Source organism: Brassica napus, chromosome A1 (genome assembly GCF_020379485.1).
Source record: "Brassica napus cultivar Da-Ae chromosome A1, Da-Ae, whole genome shotgun sequence".
NCBI classification, from domain to species: Eukaryota; Viridiplantae; Streptophyta; class Magnoliopsida; order Brassicales; family Brassicaceae; genus Brassica; species Brassica napus.
This window is the reverse complement of record NC_063434.1, coordinates 1,300,892-1,320,237: the sequence shown is the minus strand read 5'-3', so window position 1 is coordinate 1,320,237 and position 19,346 is coordinate 1,300,892. Positions and strand designations below refer to the sequence as shown.

The window sequence follows — 19,346 nt, the reverse complement described above, 5'->3', positions numbered from 1 at the left end:
ACAACACTTAGGTGGATGTCGAATATGGATTAAAGGATTTATTCTATTATGTGAACAGAACTAAAAACTCGTATCCTTAATTCAAATAGGATATATCGATTCTAGTAAACTGGAATAATATCGTATTATCTTCTAGTGATTGTGATATATGTATATATATCTTTATTTAAGGTTGAATAGTTATTTTGATTCGGTCTTTTTTGAGTATGAAAATGACAACGCCATGTAACATTTTGGTACTCCTAAAAGAAAAGTATATTACGTACGCCTATTTAGATCCAACCAACACCACAACAAAGCGTCTTCGTGTGAAGGAATTATCAAAATTGGAAATAACGTAAACCAAAAGAGACGCCATCCCTATATAAATAAAACTTATTACGTATAGGGTACGTTAGACAATACCCTTTTAGTGCCCACATTACCTACTATTTTATCATATGCTCTTGATTTCTATTTATTGATTTGTTATGTTGCTGATAACAATAAACATATATATATATATATGTATTATGCTACTTTATTTTAAAACCCACATGCATTTGCAATGAACTCCTACGTACCCAATGACAGACAGTTATCTATCTATATTAATTATGCAAAAGGTCGTGGATTAGAACAAGCCCGCGTTTAACTACGTTTCCTTATATATTCAAATAAAAATGTTTTCTAGCCTTGATCGAGTATTATAGATCGTTGGACCATCTTGCGCGTGAAGCATTTTTTTATAGTTTGGTCACTCTATGATAGATAGATAAACTGAGAACAAATTTTGAAGGAAATAAAAAGTTGGTAGGTTCCCTATGGGAGATGCATGTGCATGAGATTAGTTAAATTAATTGCTTAGGACTGATAGTTAAGAGTGGATAGAACATACTATAAAAAGGAGAGGAATGAGGGAGTGAGAAGTGAATATAGTTTGATGTTTTGATTTATATACTGATAGTTAAAATGGAGAGTATAAGCGAGGGATCATCATCAAACTTGATGGTTTTATTGTTTGGTATTGCTTCTGTTGTGTTGGTGCTGAGCTCAAACAATGTTAATGGGTTACGAGACTTAAAGGAGAGAGATGGAAGTGAGAGTAGGTCTATGAGTGGTACTACATCTTCAAGCGTTTTGGATTCTAAGAACTTTTATACGAATGTTTCGACCGCTGGGTTTGAAAATGACTTAGTTGGTGAAAATTGTCATGCAAACAAGAGTAGAAAATGTGAGGGAGGAGGAGGTGGTGGGGGTGGAGGAGGCGGTGGTGGAGCCAGAGAAGAAAATACACACAAAAAGAAAAAAAGAAATAGTGGTGGTGGAGGTGGAGGTGGAGGCGGTGGCAGAGGTAGCGGAAATGGCTCCGGCCGTGGCTGGGGTGGTGGTGGAGGCGGCGGTGGTGGAGGAGGCGGTGGTGGAGGAGGAGGTGGTGGTGGAGGAGGCGGTGGTGGAGGAGGCGGTGGTGGTGGAGGAGGAGGAGGAGGTGGTGGGGGTGGGGGTGGAGGAGGAGGTGGTGGTGGCGGTGGAGGATATCGTGGCGGAGGTGGGGGAGGAGGAGGTGGCGGAGGTCGTGGAGGAGGTTGGGTAGGAGTAGGCGGAAGTGATGGGAAGGGCGGAGAATGGGGCTTTGGATGGGGATGGGGAGGTGATGGACACGGCGGAAACGGCGGTCGTTGTTGGTATCCCGGTTGTGCTAAAAAGATCAAAGGGAAGTCATAGGTAAATCAGACATACACTAAGAGCTATGATATGACTTTTAGCCATGCTTTTTAATCACTACATACACAATAATTCCACTGTTTTGTAACCCCTTTTTTCTTTGTTATATGTACTATCAACGGCATAAGAACAACAACACAACGATTAATTTCGTTGTTAATTTTGTTTTTATGTTATGTGCTTCGATTGAAAAACAAAATAATAATATGTTTCCCATTTGTTTGGTCTTACTTCTTCTGTCAATATTTGATTGATTTATCAAAAGAAAAAAAATAAAAGTTCCTAATTCTTTCACTAGTTAGACATAGCCCGGTCAAGTATTTGAGAAGGACCCAATTAGTTCCAAACGACCATAGTTTTTATTTTAAATCACAAGTTCAATAAACCAAATATCTCTAATCATAGCTCAAACTCATGAATATGGAACAACCTACCATCTCTCTGATTATCTTATCATAACTTACTGATGTAGTCTATCTAAAAAAAAATAACATTATGCATATGAATAACAATATGAAACTAGTAAACTAGAAACATAGGTTACAACAGGTTAACCCTGACCCTGATCCGCCGTTTTCGTCAGTCGCAGCTCCAACACTTTCCTGTGTGAGTTAGAGTGAATCTCAGTCGAAAACGTCGGGCTACAAGCCGGTCTATACTCGGGTAAAAGCCTACCCGACTTAAACCGGACCCCACACGCATTACACAGCGTCTTCGCACCTAACGGACCCATCCTCCACTGAGGCGTTTTCTGGACCCCACAATGGCTGCAGCACCGCCTCGTCTGCTGCTGGATACCGTCCCCGGACGACGTCTCTGCCTTCGGTCTCCCTCTCTTCTTCTTTCCGAAGGAATAGGGTGACTCCAGGGACCATAGATGGCCATTGGTACGACGGCGTTTGCTTCGGGGTTTAACCGGAACGCACTGCCTCTGAACCTCCACCGTTGCAACTGGATTCACCTGAAAGTCACCGTAAAGATAAGACTCCGGAAAAGAATCATCTACGAAATTGGAAAGCCATTCTAGGTCTTCAAAATCACCAACCTTCGTAAAAAAAAAAAAAAGATAAGTTAATAATAAGGGAAAGAGAAACATAGTGCGCGAGTGGACTCACTGGAACGTTGAGCTTAGAGTCAGAGCCGGGAAGAGATAAGATATCTTCGAGAGGTGAAAGAAGGGTGATTTGGTCGGAAGAGCTGTTAGCTTTCTCACGTTCTTCTTCTCTTGGTGAAGAAGAAGACTTCTCTCGTACGAAAGCGTCCGTGCTAGACAAGTCAAGAAGGTCTCAGATCTCTTAGAAACACAAAGAGTTATAAGAACAACTTTTCTTATTAGCTTTAGAAACTACTCAAAACTAAAGCTCTCAATATGTTTCACTTAGATCATATGGAACACCTCTCCATTAGACCTATATTTATATGAAAGACAATTCCCTTTAACATGTGGGATATGGAAAACACAAACCTAACCTAAATAGAAACTTCCTTTTCCTATTTCTAGGTTTCCTTATTGTGTTTATCTTAACATATTAAACATCTAATAATATGTTAAGTTTCCACAAGCTTGGAATTATCCAACATTCACCCCCTTAATTCCAACTTGAATTAGGGAGATCAATTTCTTGAACTCCGATTAAGCTCCTCATTTGCTTGAACTTAATCATCAAGTAATCATCCTCCACCACACCATGGTGTGCGAATCCACCCATTGAATTCACATCTTTCTCAAGGTTAGACCGGATGCTCTCCTTGCTTCCGTACCGCTTCTTCTTAGAATCGGCCCAGTTTTTGTAGAACCTTCTCATGACCTCTTCACTTAAGTTGCGATGAGTCTTGTGGCTGAAGCTCACTGCGATGATAACTCTGGTCACATCCGCCATCTTGCGTACGTGAGCTCTGATAAGGATGTCGGCCTTCTGCTCAACACCCAACAGATTTATCTCTGGTTCATCTTCAGCCTTTGAGAACCTTGACTCCATTGGTACGTGTGTTGTATCACACGCTTCCACCTTTGTGTCACACACTCCTCCGTGAGTCGTGTCACACACTCCTCCGTGAGTCGTGTTACACACTCCTCCATGAGTCGTGTTACACACTCCTACGTGAGTCGTGTTACACACTTCCATCTTTGTGTCACACAGGATTCCTTGAGTATACCTCTCTTGCTTTATACTGATTCCGTCTGCTCCTTGAATCACCTCTATGCCAAGGTAGTACGTTAGCTTACCTAGATCTGACATCTCGAACTTCTTAGACATCTCCTCCTTGAATTGCCTAATCACCTTAAGCGAAGTTCCTGTCACAAATAGATCATCAACGTAGATGGCTATGATCAAGACGTCTCCTCCTTGAGTCTTGCAGTACACTGATGGTTCCTTCGTGCACTTCTCAAATCTCATCTCCTTGAGAACCTGATCGAGTTTTACACTCCATGCTCTGGGTGCCTGGCGTAACACATGCAACGTCTTGTGTAACACACACACTCGATCCTCTTCTCTTTTCTTCTCAGAACCAGTCGGTCTATCTACAAGCTCCCATATCTTGTTTCTTGTGATAGACTCCAACTCGTCTTCCATAGCTTCAACCCAATCTTCTTCACATGATAGGTTGAACTCATCTGAGGCAATTTCTCCTCCTCTATCGGTGCATCCTAGATTGAACACATCTGAGGCAACCTCTCCTCCTCTATCGGTGCAACCTATATTGAACATAGCTGAGGCACGCTCTCCTCCTCTATCGGTGTGAAATCTTTTGAACCGATAGAATGCCTCACCATTATCTGCTGGCGTTGGTGGTGCACTTATTCCACACAAATCTCCAAGCAATAATCCTAATGGCTTTGATGTACAAACCATGGCCTTAGTCGGGAATGAATCTCTGATTTGCTTCCCTGCGAAACATGTGTCACACACGCCTTCTTCGTGTGTTACACTTGGGAATGAGTGTCTCATTTGCTTCCTTGTGAGACATCTGTCACACACGCCTTCTTCGTGTGTTACACTCTGCATTCCTACGACCATCTCCTTTCTTACCATGTTCATCACTCCATTGCATATATGTCCTTGTCGAGCATGCCACCTCCATGTAGCATCATCGTCCCTGACATGTAAACATTCCGGGTAGCTTATCTCCATAGGGGTCTTGTAGAGACGGTTTGGAGATCTTGTCACACGAACTAGTAACCTTCCATGCGAATCTGTGAGCGTTAAGTAGACATCTTTCATGTTAACCTCACATCCGTTCTCTGTTGCTTGCCCAAGACTCAATATATTGTGCTTCAGATCGGGTATGTAGTATATGTCCTTGAGTGCCTTCTTCTCTCCAGTCTTGCACACAAATGTAACCACACTCTTTCCTACAATGTCAACACACGATCCATCACCAAACTTCACCTTCCCTTTGGTGTTGAGATTCAAACTCGAAAAGAACTCCTTATTCCCTGTCATGTGATTGCTCGCTCCATTATCCAAATACCAGACACTTGCATCGCCTTTGTTGATATCAAGATTCTTCGGAATCACTTATCTTCGTTCAAAAACACCACTTCGTGTACATAGAGTGCATCAGCCTCTTCTGTCTCGTTTAGGTTGGTTTCTTGATCCTTCTCTATCTTTTCGGGACAGACAGTTGCGTAGTGACCAGGCTTGTCACATCTCCAACATATCAGCTTTGAATGATTCTTCTTCGAGTTGTTATCTTCGGTGTGTGACGCACGGTTTTGGTTGTGTGACCTACCTCGACCTCTGCCTCTACCGTTCCTTCCTCTTCCTCTACCACGAGAATTCTCATAGCCCCTCTGACTATGCTCTTCATTGTTCGAAAACATCAGCTTCCCTTGGTCTTCTTTCTGAGTTTCTTCTCCTACACGCTCCTCGTACGCTTTAAGCCTTCCAACTATGTCTTCAAACCCCGTCGAGTTGAGATCTAGGACTTGCTCAAGTGATGCTACGATCTGGATATACTTGTGTCTTGGAAGACCCTTCAAGAACTTCTTGACCATCTTGGATTCTTCTATGTTTTCTCCCAACGAGGTTGCTTTGGATGATAGGCCCGATATCTTCCCCGCGAAGTCATCGACCGTATCTGCATCATCCATCTTCAACCTATCAAACTCTGTCATCAACGTCTGAAGTCTCGCCTCCCTTACACGATCAGCTCCTAGGTGTCGCGACTTGATGGCGTTCCAGATCTCTTTTGATGCGGTTTGTTCTCCCAACTGGAAAATCAAAGTCTCTGGAACAGATTGAAACAAAAGAGCTATCGCAACATCGTTCTTCTTTTGATCATCTGAACCGGGTTCGATTGTGTCCCACACTTCATGAACACGTAGTAGAACCTTCATCCTCATCGACCAAACTGTGTAGTTTGTCGATGACAACATCGGACATTGGATGGATGTAGATCCAAAGTCCTTCGTGCGTGGAGCCCTAGTCACGTCAGCCATCTTGCCGTCGCGATCTCTTGTTCACAAGCACCAGGATCTTAAGCTACAACTTAAGCTTAGATCGAGTCTCCAACCTGAGGCTCTGATACCAATTCAGATCTCTTAGAAACACAAAGAGTTATAAGAACAACTTTTCTTATTAGCTTTAGAAACTACTCAAAACTAAAGCTCTCAATATGTTTCACTTAGATCATATGGAACACCTCTCCATTAGACCTATATTTATATGAAAGACAATTCCCTTTAACATGTGGGATATGGAAAACACAAACCTAACCTAAATAGAAACTTCCTTTTCCTATTTCTAGGTTTCCTTATTGTGTTTATCTTAACATATTAAACATCTAATAATATGTTAAGTTTCCACAAGCTTGGAATTATCCAACAAGGTCATCGACGGAGAAATCACTGAGGAATGCTTCTACATACTCCATGTTGCTATTTTTTTGGGGTAAGAATTACCCAAACCGGTGACTACAGTTATTTTAAAGATAGGAGGAGCAGTTACATATTTCAAGAAATGATTGTTCGAGTTCCAATATTTTCATTTGTTTTTTTTCTTTCAAAAATTTAAAATTCATGAGATAGAGATGGTGGAGTCAGGACATAACTGATTGGGGTCTGTAAGCAAAGAGTGGGTTAGGTTTTGTGGATTTGGGAGACTTGTTTGGCAATGTCTCGTCATTAATCAACAAACCAATGCATTGCCACCTCATTTTCCCCATACCAACGTAAGAATTTTTTTATCTACAGACGTTTTAAATGGTTAATCGAAATTTAATGGCAGTTTTACAGAGTTTTGTTTGATAATTAAGTTATTACAAGAGGATAAACTTTTCAGAGGATTTATTTGGTTGACTTGCAGAATGTGATCTTGTTTCTATCTCATGAATGTGATCAGAATGTAACATCAAGAAGACAAACCAAAATACAAGAAAAATGGAAAAAAAGGACAGAAATAATGGAATTTTTAAAAGGGAATGGTGTTTAACCTAATGAGTAATGATTGGAGGTTCATCTCAACCTAAATATTCATGGTTTTTATTTTTGTAACTGTTCATGTTTTTTTTTTACTTGGAAGTGTTGTTGTTATTGGGCCAAAACAATCGCCGATCAATTATCCACGAATATGGTTGACATGAACTTACAGTAATTAGTCCGTTAGAATTAGCCATTAGGTAAATGGAATATATTTTCTTGGATAAAAGAAATTGATGGCATTGGAGAAAAAAAATTGAAACTGATAATAATTCGTCGAGAATAATGATTTGAGAATATGGAATTTAAAGTCATGCATTAGGGGGCCACTAAACCGTCGGTGGAAGGCCCAGTGTGGAGAATCCGAAAATGGGACCGAAAAAACAAATCATTTTGATTTTTTTTGTCTTCAAATAAAGAATTGAATGTGTCGCCCAACTCCTCACCATAACATATGATAAATTGGTAGTATAATCTCTCATCAGAGCATCATCGTAAGCCGAATAGATGTATTCAGAAGCGTGTACAGTATACTGAAAAATGCACCCGCTTCACCCGTCCAAAAATTTAAAATAATTTTATTCTAATGATTTAAACTTATTTAAATAAAAAATCATTTCTACAAAGTAGACTAACTCATCTTCTGAATTCATATATTTTTTATATGACATAATATAGCATAAACTTATTCTTTTACATTGTTAGACTTGTATATTTGGTGAATATAATATATCGTATTGCAAAATTATTCTTATTATAGTTGTAAATAAGTTTATTTCTAAAATTTGTCTTAGGTCCATAAAACCCTTCGCATGCCACTGGATATATTGGTGTAAGACACTAATGAAATTCCTTGAATTTGTAACAATTTGACTCACATACAGTAGACTAATTGTGAACTACACCAACACATAAAAGTATTGTATACTTCAGTTAAAAATTAAAAAAGGATAAGCTCTAAAACTAGTAACTACTCGAACGTGCAAACACCTAATCTTTTATTCTAAAAGAAAACACCTAATTTTTTACTTAAATTTCAAAATAATACCATGTTCATACGAATCATAAAAGCAAGTATATATTAAAAATAAGGGTATAAAGATGATAGATTTCTAGCAACATACGCATATGTAGATTACACAAAAGATATAATATATCACTAGTAGCAGCATAGGCTTTTCTTTTTCTGGTCAAAGCATAGGCTTTATATAGATTAAACAACATAAACATGCAACATTATATTCGATATAAAAATAATCTACTGAATTTAAAGCAAATGGGTGTTTGGTCTAGTGGTATGATTCTCGCTTCGGGTGCGAGAGGTCCCGAGTTCGATTCTCGGAACACCCCTTATTTCTTTATATTGCTCTATCATATTTTTTTTCCCTCTAGATTTTTGTTAACGCAATAAAATGCGTACAATACGGTGGTTCACTTACCTGGAAAAGTAACGTTTACATGACTAATTAGCCCAATGGGCTTAAGCACACACAATTAAAACTATAGTGTATATATATATATCATTTTCTTCGAAAATAAACATTACACTATATGCGTTTAGTTTGTTTTCAGAACAGATCGGATTAGTTTTTATGACTATTTTCCAACCATCTCCACACAAGGATAATCACAGATCTATTGGTCCAAAACACAGTAGACAACCTAATGAAAGTAGTACTGTTGGCGTTTCCAAAATTATACTGAAGTTTCCCAACTATATTTATGTTAATCGTATCACCCATGCTACTACTTTATTCAACACAAAAATAAACTAATACAACTTCGTAGATATGAATTTGATATCACGAGCAGTGAAGCATTTAATGACCGGTGCCGCTAACCAGTAACCTGACGTTAGGATTTTTATTAGGTGAGACAATATAGACACCAATTAATGTCACCGATCCGATCCATACTATAAAGTCTTTGTGGAAAATAGCTAACATGTTACATGTGAAAACTCAATGTCTTATCAACTTGTATAAGATTTAATTCAAAATTTTGACTTTCACGTTCATGATAACGATTTATTAACCTTAAGACATCAGAACCTAATTTAATGTTTACCTTACTATTTCCACTTTTAACCACCACCCATAAGTGGTTGAAACACACTAGCTCCAAAAGCGGCAATAAAAGAAAAATAAGCAGCGAGCTTTTTAACAACCAAATTCTGCTTCAGAACAGATTAGAGAGAGTTAACGAGAGAAAGCCATGGAGGAGGTTGTGGATCAGAGCTTGAGAGAGATGAGAGATACGTTTGCGAGCGGGAGGACGAGGAGTGTGAAGTGGAGGAAGACACAACTCGAAGCTATAATAGAGATGGTTAAAGACAACGAAGACAAGATGTGTGATGTTCTGTTTCAAGATTTGGGTAAACACAGTACTGAAGCTTTCAGAGATGAGCTTGGCTTTGTCATGAGATCTGCTACTACTGCTTTAAACTGTCTTGATAAATGGGTCGTTCCCAAAAAGGTAAGAACCTTATACTATGCACATATTTAACAACTGAAGTATAATACAATATGGTTTCCGGATTAGGAAACTCAACGATCTTGAAAATTTGCAAGAAATACTCCATCGGTTTCTAGCTGATCATGTTCTTTTTAAAAAATTGTTCCAAAAATATATTTTATTTTCAACACATCTATATATTCGGTAATAACCGTAAATTATCAATTTTGAAAATATTGAATTTATTACATTTTGATTGGTTAAAAATTATGGAAAATAGCTAAGAACAGAAAATAATATATGTATAATGAAAATTTAAGTGTGAAAACATCAACATACATTTTTAAAAAATTGAGGGAATATTTTTTTTTGATAATTGTTTTTTTGATGCGGAACAAAACAGAGCAACCTTCCTCTGTTGTTCTACCCATCCACTGGGAAAGTGATCTCAGAACCGTATGGGACGGTTCTTGTTCTGTCTAGCTGGAATTTTCCTATATGTAAGATTTCAGATCTTGAACCACTTCCATGTTTTCTTTAATAGAGATAAATTTGTAACGTAGCTATTGTTTGTGGTCAGCTTTGTCTTTGGACCCATTGATTGGGGCAATATCAGCAGGAAATACCGTGCTCCTCAAGGCATCTGAATTAAGCCCTAACGCATCTGCCTTCCTCGCCAAGACAATCCCGTCTTATCTGGACAGTAAAGCCATCAAAGTTATCGAAGGAGGTCCTGATGTCGCCACTATCCTCTTAAAGCATCAATGGGACAAGATCTTCTTCACCGGTATCATTCACTTCACCCCTCAAAACTCAGGGACTTGCTTGTAGTGGAGTTTACGTAATTATTATTTGTTTGTAGGGAGTCCAAGAATTGGAAAAATCATAATGGCTGCAGCTGCAGAGCATTTGACTCCAGTGACATTGGAGCTTGGTGGAAAATGTCCCACCATAGTTGATCACCACTCTGTCTCCAAGGACATGAAAGTATGTGTATTGGTCTGTTTTACCTGATCTTGAAAGTGTCTGAATTTTATTTATTGGTGATGAGCATGTGTAGTCGGTTGTGAAGAGAATCTCTGGAGGGAAGTGGGGTTCTTGCAGTGGACAAGCTTGTATCTCTGTAGATTACGTTCTTGTCGAAAAGAGTTTTGCGTCTTCTCTGGTAAGTCTACACACAAACGCAAATGAAAATGCTGTATCTGTAGTATCTCTAAGAGTTTGGTGATTTTTTTTCTATAGATTGAAATGTTGAAGCCGATGATAAGGTCTTTCTTTGGGGAAAACCCTAAAGAATCTGGATGTCTCTCTAGGATTGTCAACAAGAAACACTTTCAGAGATTGGCTCGTCTTCTTAATGATCCTGGTGTTCAAGCTTCAATCGTTTATGGTGGCTCCATGGATGAAGAGAAGCTGTATGCTTTTGATTTAATCATGTTTCTTGCATCACAAGAAATCAGTTCTACAAGTTCTTTAACCTAAATTTGTTTGACAGGTATATTGAGCCAACCATCTTGTTGGATCCTCCTCTTGATTCTGAGATAATGAATGAAGAAATATTTGGCCCAATTCTCCCTATTATCACAGTGAGCATCTTCAATCTAACTCTATATTATGTTCTACATATATAATAGAGTTTTAAATATTTATATAAACATATATATTTAGAGATAAAATAAAATTTCTTTATATCTTCTTTTAAAAATTCTATTATAAAAATTATACAATGGAACAAATTCATCTTTATAATATAATTTTTCTTTTTTTGAATTTTAAATTCATCTAATTTAGAAAAAAAAATATAGAAGTGTGTTAGAGATATAAGCAAATATAAAGTACATCGTAGTGTCGTACAGATTACTGAATTTTTTTTGCTGATTATCTATCTCCTCTGATGTAATGAAGTTACGTGACATCCAAGAAAGCATAGGGTTCATCAAGTCAAAACCAAAGCCACTTGCCATCTACGCATTCACCAAGGACGAGAACCTTAAAACTAGAATCTTGTCAGAAACATCTTCCGGAAGTGTTACTTTCAACGACGTCATGATCCAGGTATATATAATATGCAGAGCATGATTTTTGACTCTGGTTTAAGACAATTTTAGAATTTTTTTTACATCTTCAAGTGTTATTGTAATTGCAGTATATGTGTGATGCGTTGCCCTTTGGAGGAGTGGGAGAGAGTGGAATAGGAAGGTATCACGGGAAATACTCATTCGAATGTTTCAGTCACGAGAAGGCAATAATGGAAGGAAGCTTAGCAATGGATCTTGAAGCTCGATACCCTCCATGGAACAGCTTCAAGCTCACCTTTCTTAGACTCGCATTTCGTGAAGCTTACTTCAAGCTTGTTCTCTTTATGCTTGGTCTTAAAAAATAAAGTCAGGGAATGAGGAAGAGAGGCACACGCACACACACATTATACACATATATATGAGATTGATCCATATGACTTTATGTTTGATTTTCATGTCTTCACCTAATAAGTTTGATTCAACTGTCATTCAAGCTTTGATTTTCATATCTTCACCAAATAAGTTTGATTGAACTGTTATTCAAGATTGGGATATTATATATAGTAATTTGTTCACATCTAATATATTTCTACCGTGATATATTCTGAGTAAACCCGGTTAAAAGTAAATTTAACGAAAAAAATATATATCAGTATTACGAAATTCTGATTGCAAGATAGCCGCTATTCAAACAATATAGGCAGTGGCGAATTAGATAGTAGTGGAATTATACTTCTTGGTTAATGAGTGAAATAATATACTTGGATGAACCATTTTACAAGAAAATATATGAATAATGTGATACTTCAATACTCAATATCCATCTAGAAATATTGGTATTTAACTATTAATAAATGGACCACTCAACCGTATACCTGTATATATACAAATACACAGTAATATACCTACATAGGGTCGTGTATATGTGAGTAAAGTATACGAGTCTTGTCCAAAGAAAAAAAGAAGAAAAAAGCTGATGAAAAGTATGGGCACACACCACAATTATAGGTTACTGCATCACTGAGCCAGTTTCTTTCATCCCCACCCTAAGTAAAGAGCTCTACCAAAACCCTAGCTAGCTTCTTCTTTTTCTTGGTTGGTTGGTACGTCCCCTTACTTGCCCCTCCTCATATCCAATCTCTGCAACATTCCTCATTATTATTAATTTCATCTTTACTTCTCTCTCTCTCTCTCTCTCTCGTCATGTCTTATATGTATCTTCTTGAACTCAAATCCAACCAGAAACCATATCTCTTTTAGTTGTGTCCTTCACTCTTGGAGAGTTCACAATCAAGGAGCATGGGTGACTTGTCAGACAAGGTACGCTCCACAGCCTAAACTACGTGAACTTGAGGTGATCTAATCGTTTCTTTGTTTCCCTTTCTTTAGTGTTTGGTTAATAAAGTGACACTATATAAGGATTTGTATGCATTGTTACATATATACATGTCTTTTTTTTTTTTTTTTTTTTTAACACATCATATACATGTCTATTTTCCTAAAAATAGGATTAAATCGGCTACTTATATTGTTATGGTTTCCTAACTTCGGGTGAATATCTGTGCGTAATTAAATTAACAAAGAAACGCTTACAAAATCGATGAATGAGTCTTTATACTAATAAAAAATAAACTAATAGCTTTGTTTTTTGAACACCTAACTAATAGCTTCTATTCTTCTATCACTGAACGGAATTTCGTGAATTTTTTTAACAGATGATTTCGCGATATTTATGCACATCTTATGGCGGATGTTTCTTAGACGAAAATAATATAATGTAAAAGAAGTTATTTTTGGTTCAGTAACTATAATATTTTTGTAATGATAAAATCATTGGCGTCAGAACGTCTCAAAGAAAAAAAATCTTCATGTCTTTGTTTTGTAATCCGATATATTATTTAGTGTCTTGTATAATCTAAAGTTAGTAACACTAGCTAGTTTAACTTATAATTAGGAGCTCTCATTAAATCTTATGATTAAGAATAATACATAAATAAACTCTAAAACTAATTGCCTTGTTTTATTCACCAGCACTGCTCTAACCATAGGCACGTGATGCAAGAAGAATTTATATAAATCCACGAGTTGTTCCCTATATTGTCTATGAAATTAGCTAGAATATTAATTATCATATATACATATTCTTCCCTTTTTATAAATTTTCAAACACCAATTTATTGCGAACAAGAACACTGAAAGACGAATTGACGATATATAGGACCGGCCAGTACGATAATCGTAACTTATATTTTGAAAATATTTGCCCTCATTTGCTTTCCTGTCGTTATCATTATTTAATTTACTTTAGTTAGTTTACCTTTAAATTTAGATAGACTCCAGTCTACCTTATGAAAATATTAAATTTATTCAATATTATAACATAAAGAATCTCTCGTGTTTATCCAACCGGCAATATCGGCATAAACATGGAAGGAAAAACGTATCGAGAACCAAAAAAATTACATGTTTCATAAACCACGAATACTCAACATTTATAAAAAAAATATCCATTACCGTACAGTTGAAATATAAAACTAAACACATTACAAATAAACAAACATGCAGATGTTGAACCGATTTGCAGTATCGTCCATGTAGTATATGATTGATAAAAAATCACAAAACAACACATTACTATATATTTTTATTTTTTAAACTCGAGTTCTTGATTATTTAAGATCTTGGTGGGTTTTGATAGAATTGCGTACCTGGTGGCACGAACATAGTCGCCATGTTACTGGAATAGTAACCACTCGAATTAGGATCTACAAACATCGTCGACGATCCTCCTCCACCGTCAGCCATTGCCGGAGTATTAATTGGATTTCCACCACCTGCAGATGAGCTTTGATGATCGCTTCCGCCACTACCACCACTCACGTAGCTGCTTTCAGGGCCTTGGTCATATAGAATCCCTTTGAAGAGATGACCTCCGATGTTCACTGTCGTTTGATAGGCGTATTGACCATCATCTTCTCCGTCGTCTACGCCGCTCATTTTTACACACTGGAAAAGCGCATCCGAGCTCACTTCCGGCGGAAAACTTGCCTCCCCCATTTCTAACCCTAAAAACATACACACATCAACTTTGCAACACACAAAAAAACAACGCACATAAACAATACATTCTTGTGACGATTGTTATTCAGGTTAAATTATATATGACAGTTTCAAAGCCAATCTAATGTTTTTTATCAATTTTTTTTTTGAAAATTGCAGACATAAACGGATTTGACAGTTTAAATGTTTTTTTGTTAGGAAAAGCATAAAAAAATAGAATGTTGTATTTCTAAAAATGTAAAAAACAAAACTAAGTAGTAAATGGAAAAATAAACACAAATAGTTTAGTGTAGAGTAAAACTATCCAAAATTATTCGAGCAAAACACGGTAGAGACTTATGGTTTTAATCTGAACTAATAAAACAAATCTGATCAGACTAATAACCTGCTGAGTCGGATGGCGAGCGAAAGGAGGATGTTCCCGGACGAGTAGTATCCCTATGACGTTTAGCGATACTCGAACCGCCGCCTCCATTGCCGCTGCCTCCAGATGTGGATATCTGAACCTGCTGTTGTCTCTCACGGCGTCTGGCAACGGGGATCCACGTGCTCCTCACATGAGTGGAACAATCGAAGCCACGGCTCTTACAGCAAGTCCTACAACGCATGTGAGTGCAATCTTTCTTGGCTTGGTTCCCACAGTCCCGACAGCTTATGGTGATGGATCTTGATGATGTGGCTACATCAGAGACGTCGATCTGATGACCTGGATAAAGATCCAGGCTTTGTTGCTGTGGTTGTGACTGATGATGATGCATGAGAAGCTGCTGCTCTGGTGGAATCTGCCACTGGCTCGAGCCTGGGGTAATATTATTGGTGTTTGTATTTGATCTATACCAAGCCCAATTTGTATTTTGTTGTTGTTGATTTTCTTCTTCTTCGTATCCGTTGTTGTTGTTGTTGTTGTTTCCTCCTAATGAAAACATCCCAGACATTTTCTAATACCTAACACTTTAAACCCTAATCTTGACCCAATAGTTTACATACAACAAAAACCCTAATTACCATGACATCCTTAAGACTCTTGTCTTCTTCTAATTATCACTCGTGGGTATTGCTTGCTCTTCCAATCAAAATTCCAATGCTTTCCAAGATCTCTTTCTCTCTCGGAACAAAACAAAAAAGTGTGTAGTGAGGTAGTTGAAGTGAGAGAAAGTAAGAAGAAGAAACAAAAGAGAAGAAAGAAAGAAGAATTTAAGCTGTCTGTTTATAAAATCTTTATTAGTATTCTATATATTGATTTTCTGCAAGCCGCCGTGGGGCTTTGAGCTTTCTCTTTCTTCTGCTCTGCTCATCCCCAGAATTTAAGTCTCTCTCTCTCTCTCTAACACTCTGATTTGGGCTTTTGAAGATTCTATGAAACCAAAGTGAAAAACTTTTCTTTCCTCTTCTCACTTCGGCTTTGTCTGAAGAAAACGCTTCTAGTTATGTCCTTATGAGTGAACAAAAAAAAAGTTCTTAACATATTTCACCCCAAAATTTTTTTTTATGTCCTTATGAAAGTAAATATCATTAAACAAAGACTTTCTCTCTCTCTCTCCCACTCTCCCCTGACTCTGAGTTTCAAACTCACGGGGGATGATCCACCGTTTCAAGCTTTCTTGTTCTCATCCCATGGACCAGAGTTCGCCACGTGGCGAGTGGCATCTTAAAATGGAACAATGTAATTAACACATAATCTTACGTAGTCATACTTAATAGCACATGTGTCCGTACGTATTAATTGATCGTATTATTTATGGTTGATTTGAAATCTCACGCGATTATAAATCTTTAACGCTTAACTTATACGTTTTCGTTTTGTCCAATCTCTAAAAATATTAATCTCTCACCTAGATGCCTTGATTAGGGTTCTCGCTTACTTTAACTTAGCTTTAATTATGATTTTCTTTCATAATTTAAACGATTTTACTTTTTGTTAAGGAAATTATACTGTTACTTATTTATACACTTACTCTAGTTAAGTATAAGCTTCTTCAACAAAAAGAAAACAAAACAAGCTTAGGTATTTTGGATATTAAACAAAACGATGTTACAATCCGATACTAAATTTATATTTCCTGATAATATATATACATATATGGATGTCTATACTAAACGTCTCTAATCTTGTGATCAAATCACGGCAACTCTTTTCTATTTTGGCTTAAGAAAACGACAAATCATGGTAGATAGATATAATCTACAAAAACAAAATCGAACTCATCGATGGTTCTGCTATTTGTATTCGAGCAGCCTAGCGGTTTTTATAACAGTACAAAACATTCTACATTTTTTGTTATTTATTTAAATACTATCATTCCTCTTTAAAATTACGTATTGTTTGTAGAATTGAGAAAACATTATTTTATAATCATGTTAATCTTTTTGGGTTGTCAAGTTCATGGTACTCTATTAAGTCTTTTGTGATTAGGGATCTCTAACTGAAGCTTAGACTAATGATATATCATATAGAAGGGTTGGAATTTTTTGTTATTTAAGGCAATGCATCAAAAACTAATGATAATATTATTACGAATGTAGTAAATTAATACTATTTATAATTAATTCAGTGACTAAAAATTAATGATTTGGTGAAGAATAGACCAAAAATCAATAGTATAAAAAATAATTTACAATATTATAGTTTACGGAAACAGAGAGATTCGGAGCAGTGAAAAGATGTTCTCTTTTTATTGATTTAACAAGTGAACATATTAATATTCGTTCTTGAGTAATTTGAATAGGCTAAAGAAAAAATTACCAATAAAGATGTGACGAAAGATGAAAAAAAATGCATGTTACTCTTTGGACTCTCTGCGGCTATACAAGGGAACACTGCGCCACCTACGTGTGCTTTTCTTTTTGTATTCCTTCTTTCTCCTGGAATTATATATAAATTTCCATATAAAAGACGACGCAAAATAATGTGTGAATAAGAATGAGATTGATACTATATCGTACTATGTTTAGATTTCTATGATTATATGAAATTGCATGCTTATACTACACAATCATGCAAACTACTTACTTTAATTCAGCAATAGGTAGCTGACAAAGAAAACCAGTAAACTTGCTAGATGAATTATATAAGGTCAAATTGTAATTTATTTTGTCATTATATGAAGTTTAAAAAAAAATTTAAAGTCATGATTGGAAATTTGAATATTACAAAATGGCATATCATGAAAAATATGCAAAATGAGATGGTAGATCACTAATTTTTTTTATTCCAAAAACTGTGAAATGAAAGAAAGAATCTCTTCGTTTTTGTGTGTCACTAAACTTGCTAGATGACTTATAATATGAGTAGGTATAAAATGTATAACGTTTTAATTAGAAAACTATATCTAAAATGGCGACTAATTTCGTTATTTCGTAGCGAAGTCGCTAATGAAAACCACTAGCTCGACGTACGTAGGACAATATATATTTATATATATATATATATATATATATATATATATATGTGTGTGGATTTGGATAGCCCTAATTAACCGCTTTAATAAAAAAAAACTGGTCAGTGGATCGCGTCCCCTTGCAGCCTCTAGGGAGGATCGGTCAGCGTCATATCAAGTCATCACATGTTTGATGCCCGAGCTACTAGACTTCACAACTCACCACAAAAATATGTAAAAAATCTAAACTTGTATACAATTTCCTTTAAAAGGGCTATAGTTTGAGTAAATATGGCCATATATATAGTTGAGTTCATACACGAATGCGATGCTATCCGATGGATATACGGATACACTACAAATACTAAGTTAATAAGTTTGAGGTATATTTATACAATGGAGTATGATTTTTGTTATCTGAACTAAATAATCTCTGTTTGAAATGTCAATACATCAACTAGGATTCTTGAGTTCAAGATGTTGCGGTTGACCCAAAACCTGTTGAATTGATCTGCACTTTTGAGATCCAGAAAATTTGAACCACCACAGTCATTTTGGCCTCTATAAAACCGGTGTTGTCACATCCTGATAGAACCAGAACAATAGCAATGATGTTTATTTTGTTATTTGCCATTTTGGGTAATAAATAATACTAGTAGACTCGTCCGCTTGAACAGATGATCGGACCAAATTAAACCCTAAAAAACTAAAATTAAAAATGGCTATATTAGGATCGGACCGATCCAGGTTAGTCTAGTCCGAATGATCTGGAAATAAAATGCTATTTATACTGGTAAAATTTAATTACTACTCTCTCTATTTCAAAATAGATGATGTTTGGAGAGTTTAAAATATTTCAAAATACTTGATATTTTGATATTTTTATATTAGTTTTAGTTTTACAAAAAATTGTGTCACCAATGATGTTTTATAGTGAATTTTGTGATTGGCTGAATTAGTTTTACTTTATATTTTTAATGTTATTTTTTAAAAAAAAGAGTATGTATTAATTTTTGTGCATTTATCTAAAATATCAAGTATTTTGAAATAGATAGAGTATTAAGTTTTCGAAATTAATGAAGAAAAAAGAAAGAGAAAGGAATGATAAGTGGGAGAGGCCCGAGAAGAAGAAGAGGTTCGCTGTCTGTCCCTTAAACCTGTCGAGAAGTCTCTCGAGCCCAGTGATTGCCTTATCATCTGCGTTGACTCTCTCTCATTCTATTTTCTCTTCCTATAATTTGTATTTATTACTAGTTTATTTTGTATTATGAATAAATAACCCATAGTGTCGCTTGGATGAGGGAATCGATG

The 19,346-nt window shown here is 36.3% G+C and overlaps 4 protein-coding genes and 1 non-coding gene across 6 annotated transcripts; 3 read left to right on the top strand and 2 right to left on the bottom strand.

The window, feature by feature from the left end:
- Positions 1-765: 765 nt before the first annotated feature.
- LOC125608272 (glycine-rich protein 5-like) lies at positions 766-1,934 on the top strand. The gene has a single exon (XM_048778375.1). The coding sequence runs from the start codon at positions 952-954 to the stop codon at positions 1,702-1,704; it is 753 nt and encodes a 250-aa protein (XP_048634332.1). The 5' UTR covers positions 766-951; the 3' UTR covers positions 1,705-1,934.
- A 106-nt stretch (positions 1,935-2,040) lies between these two features.
- On the bottom strand, positions 2,041-6,984 carry LOC106370339 (GATA transcription factor 7). 2 transcript variants are annotated; one of them, XM_048778386.1, is made up of 3 exons: positions 6,541-6,984; positions 2,820-2,990; positions 2,041-2,665 (listed from the first exon to the last, which is right to left on the bottom strand). In XM_048778386.1, exons 1-3 carry the CDS (start codon positions 6,580-6,582, stop codon positions 2,255-2,257), a joined length of 624 nt encoding a protein of 207 aa, XP_048634343.1. In that variant the 5' UTR covers positions 6,583-6,984; the 3' UTR covers positions 2,041-2,254. The 2 variants fall into 2 exon arrangements, with proteins under 2 accessions (XP_048634343.1, XP_048634338.1); XM_048778381.1 differs by having other exon boundaries at positions 2,041-2,749; positions 6,541-6,902.
- Positions 6,985-8,404: 1,420 nt separating this feature from the next.
- TRNAP-CGG lies at positions 8,405-8,476 on the top strand. Its single transcript has one exon. It is a non-coding gene; the product is annotated as a tRNA-Pro (tRNA).
- A 749-nt stretch (positions 8,477-9,225) lies between these two features.
- LOC106350219 (aldehyde dehydrogenase family 3 member F1-like) lies at positions 9,226-12,080 on the top strand. Its single transcript, XM_013790156.3, has 9 exons — positions 9,226-9,601; positions 9,984-10,080; positions 10,161-10,367; positions 10,443-10,567; positions 10,641-10,745; positions 10,823-10,995; positions 11,076-11,166; positions 11,486-11,635; positions 11,727-12,080. The coding sequence occupies exons 1-9, from the start codon at positions 9,341-9,343 to the stop codon at positions 11,961-11,963; spliced, it is 1,446 nt and encodes a 481-aa protein (XP_013645610.2). The 5' UTR covers positions 9,226-9,340; the 3' UTR covers positions 11,964-12,080.
- On the bottom strand, positions 11,940-16,540 carry LOC106370360 (protein SHI RELATED SEQUENCE 2). Its single transcript, XM_013810384.3, has 2 exons — positions 15,044-16,540; positions 11,940-14,663 (listed from the first exon to the last, which is right to left on the bottom strand). Exons 1-2 carry the CDS (start codon positions 15,591-15,593, stop codon positions 14,272-14,274), a joined length of 942 nt encoding a protein of 313 aa, XP_013665838.3. The 5' UTR covers positions 15,594-16,540; the 3' UTR covers positions 11,940-14,271.
- Positions 16,541-19,346: the final 2,806 nt, after the last annotated feature.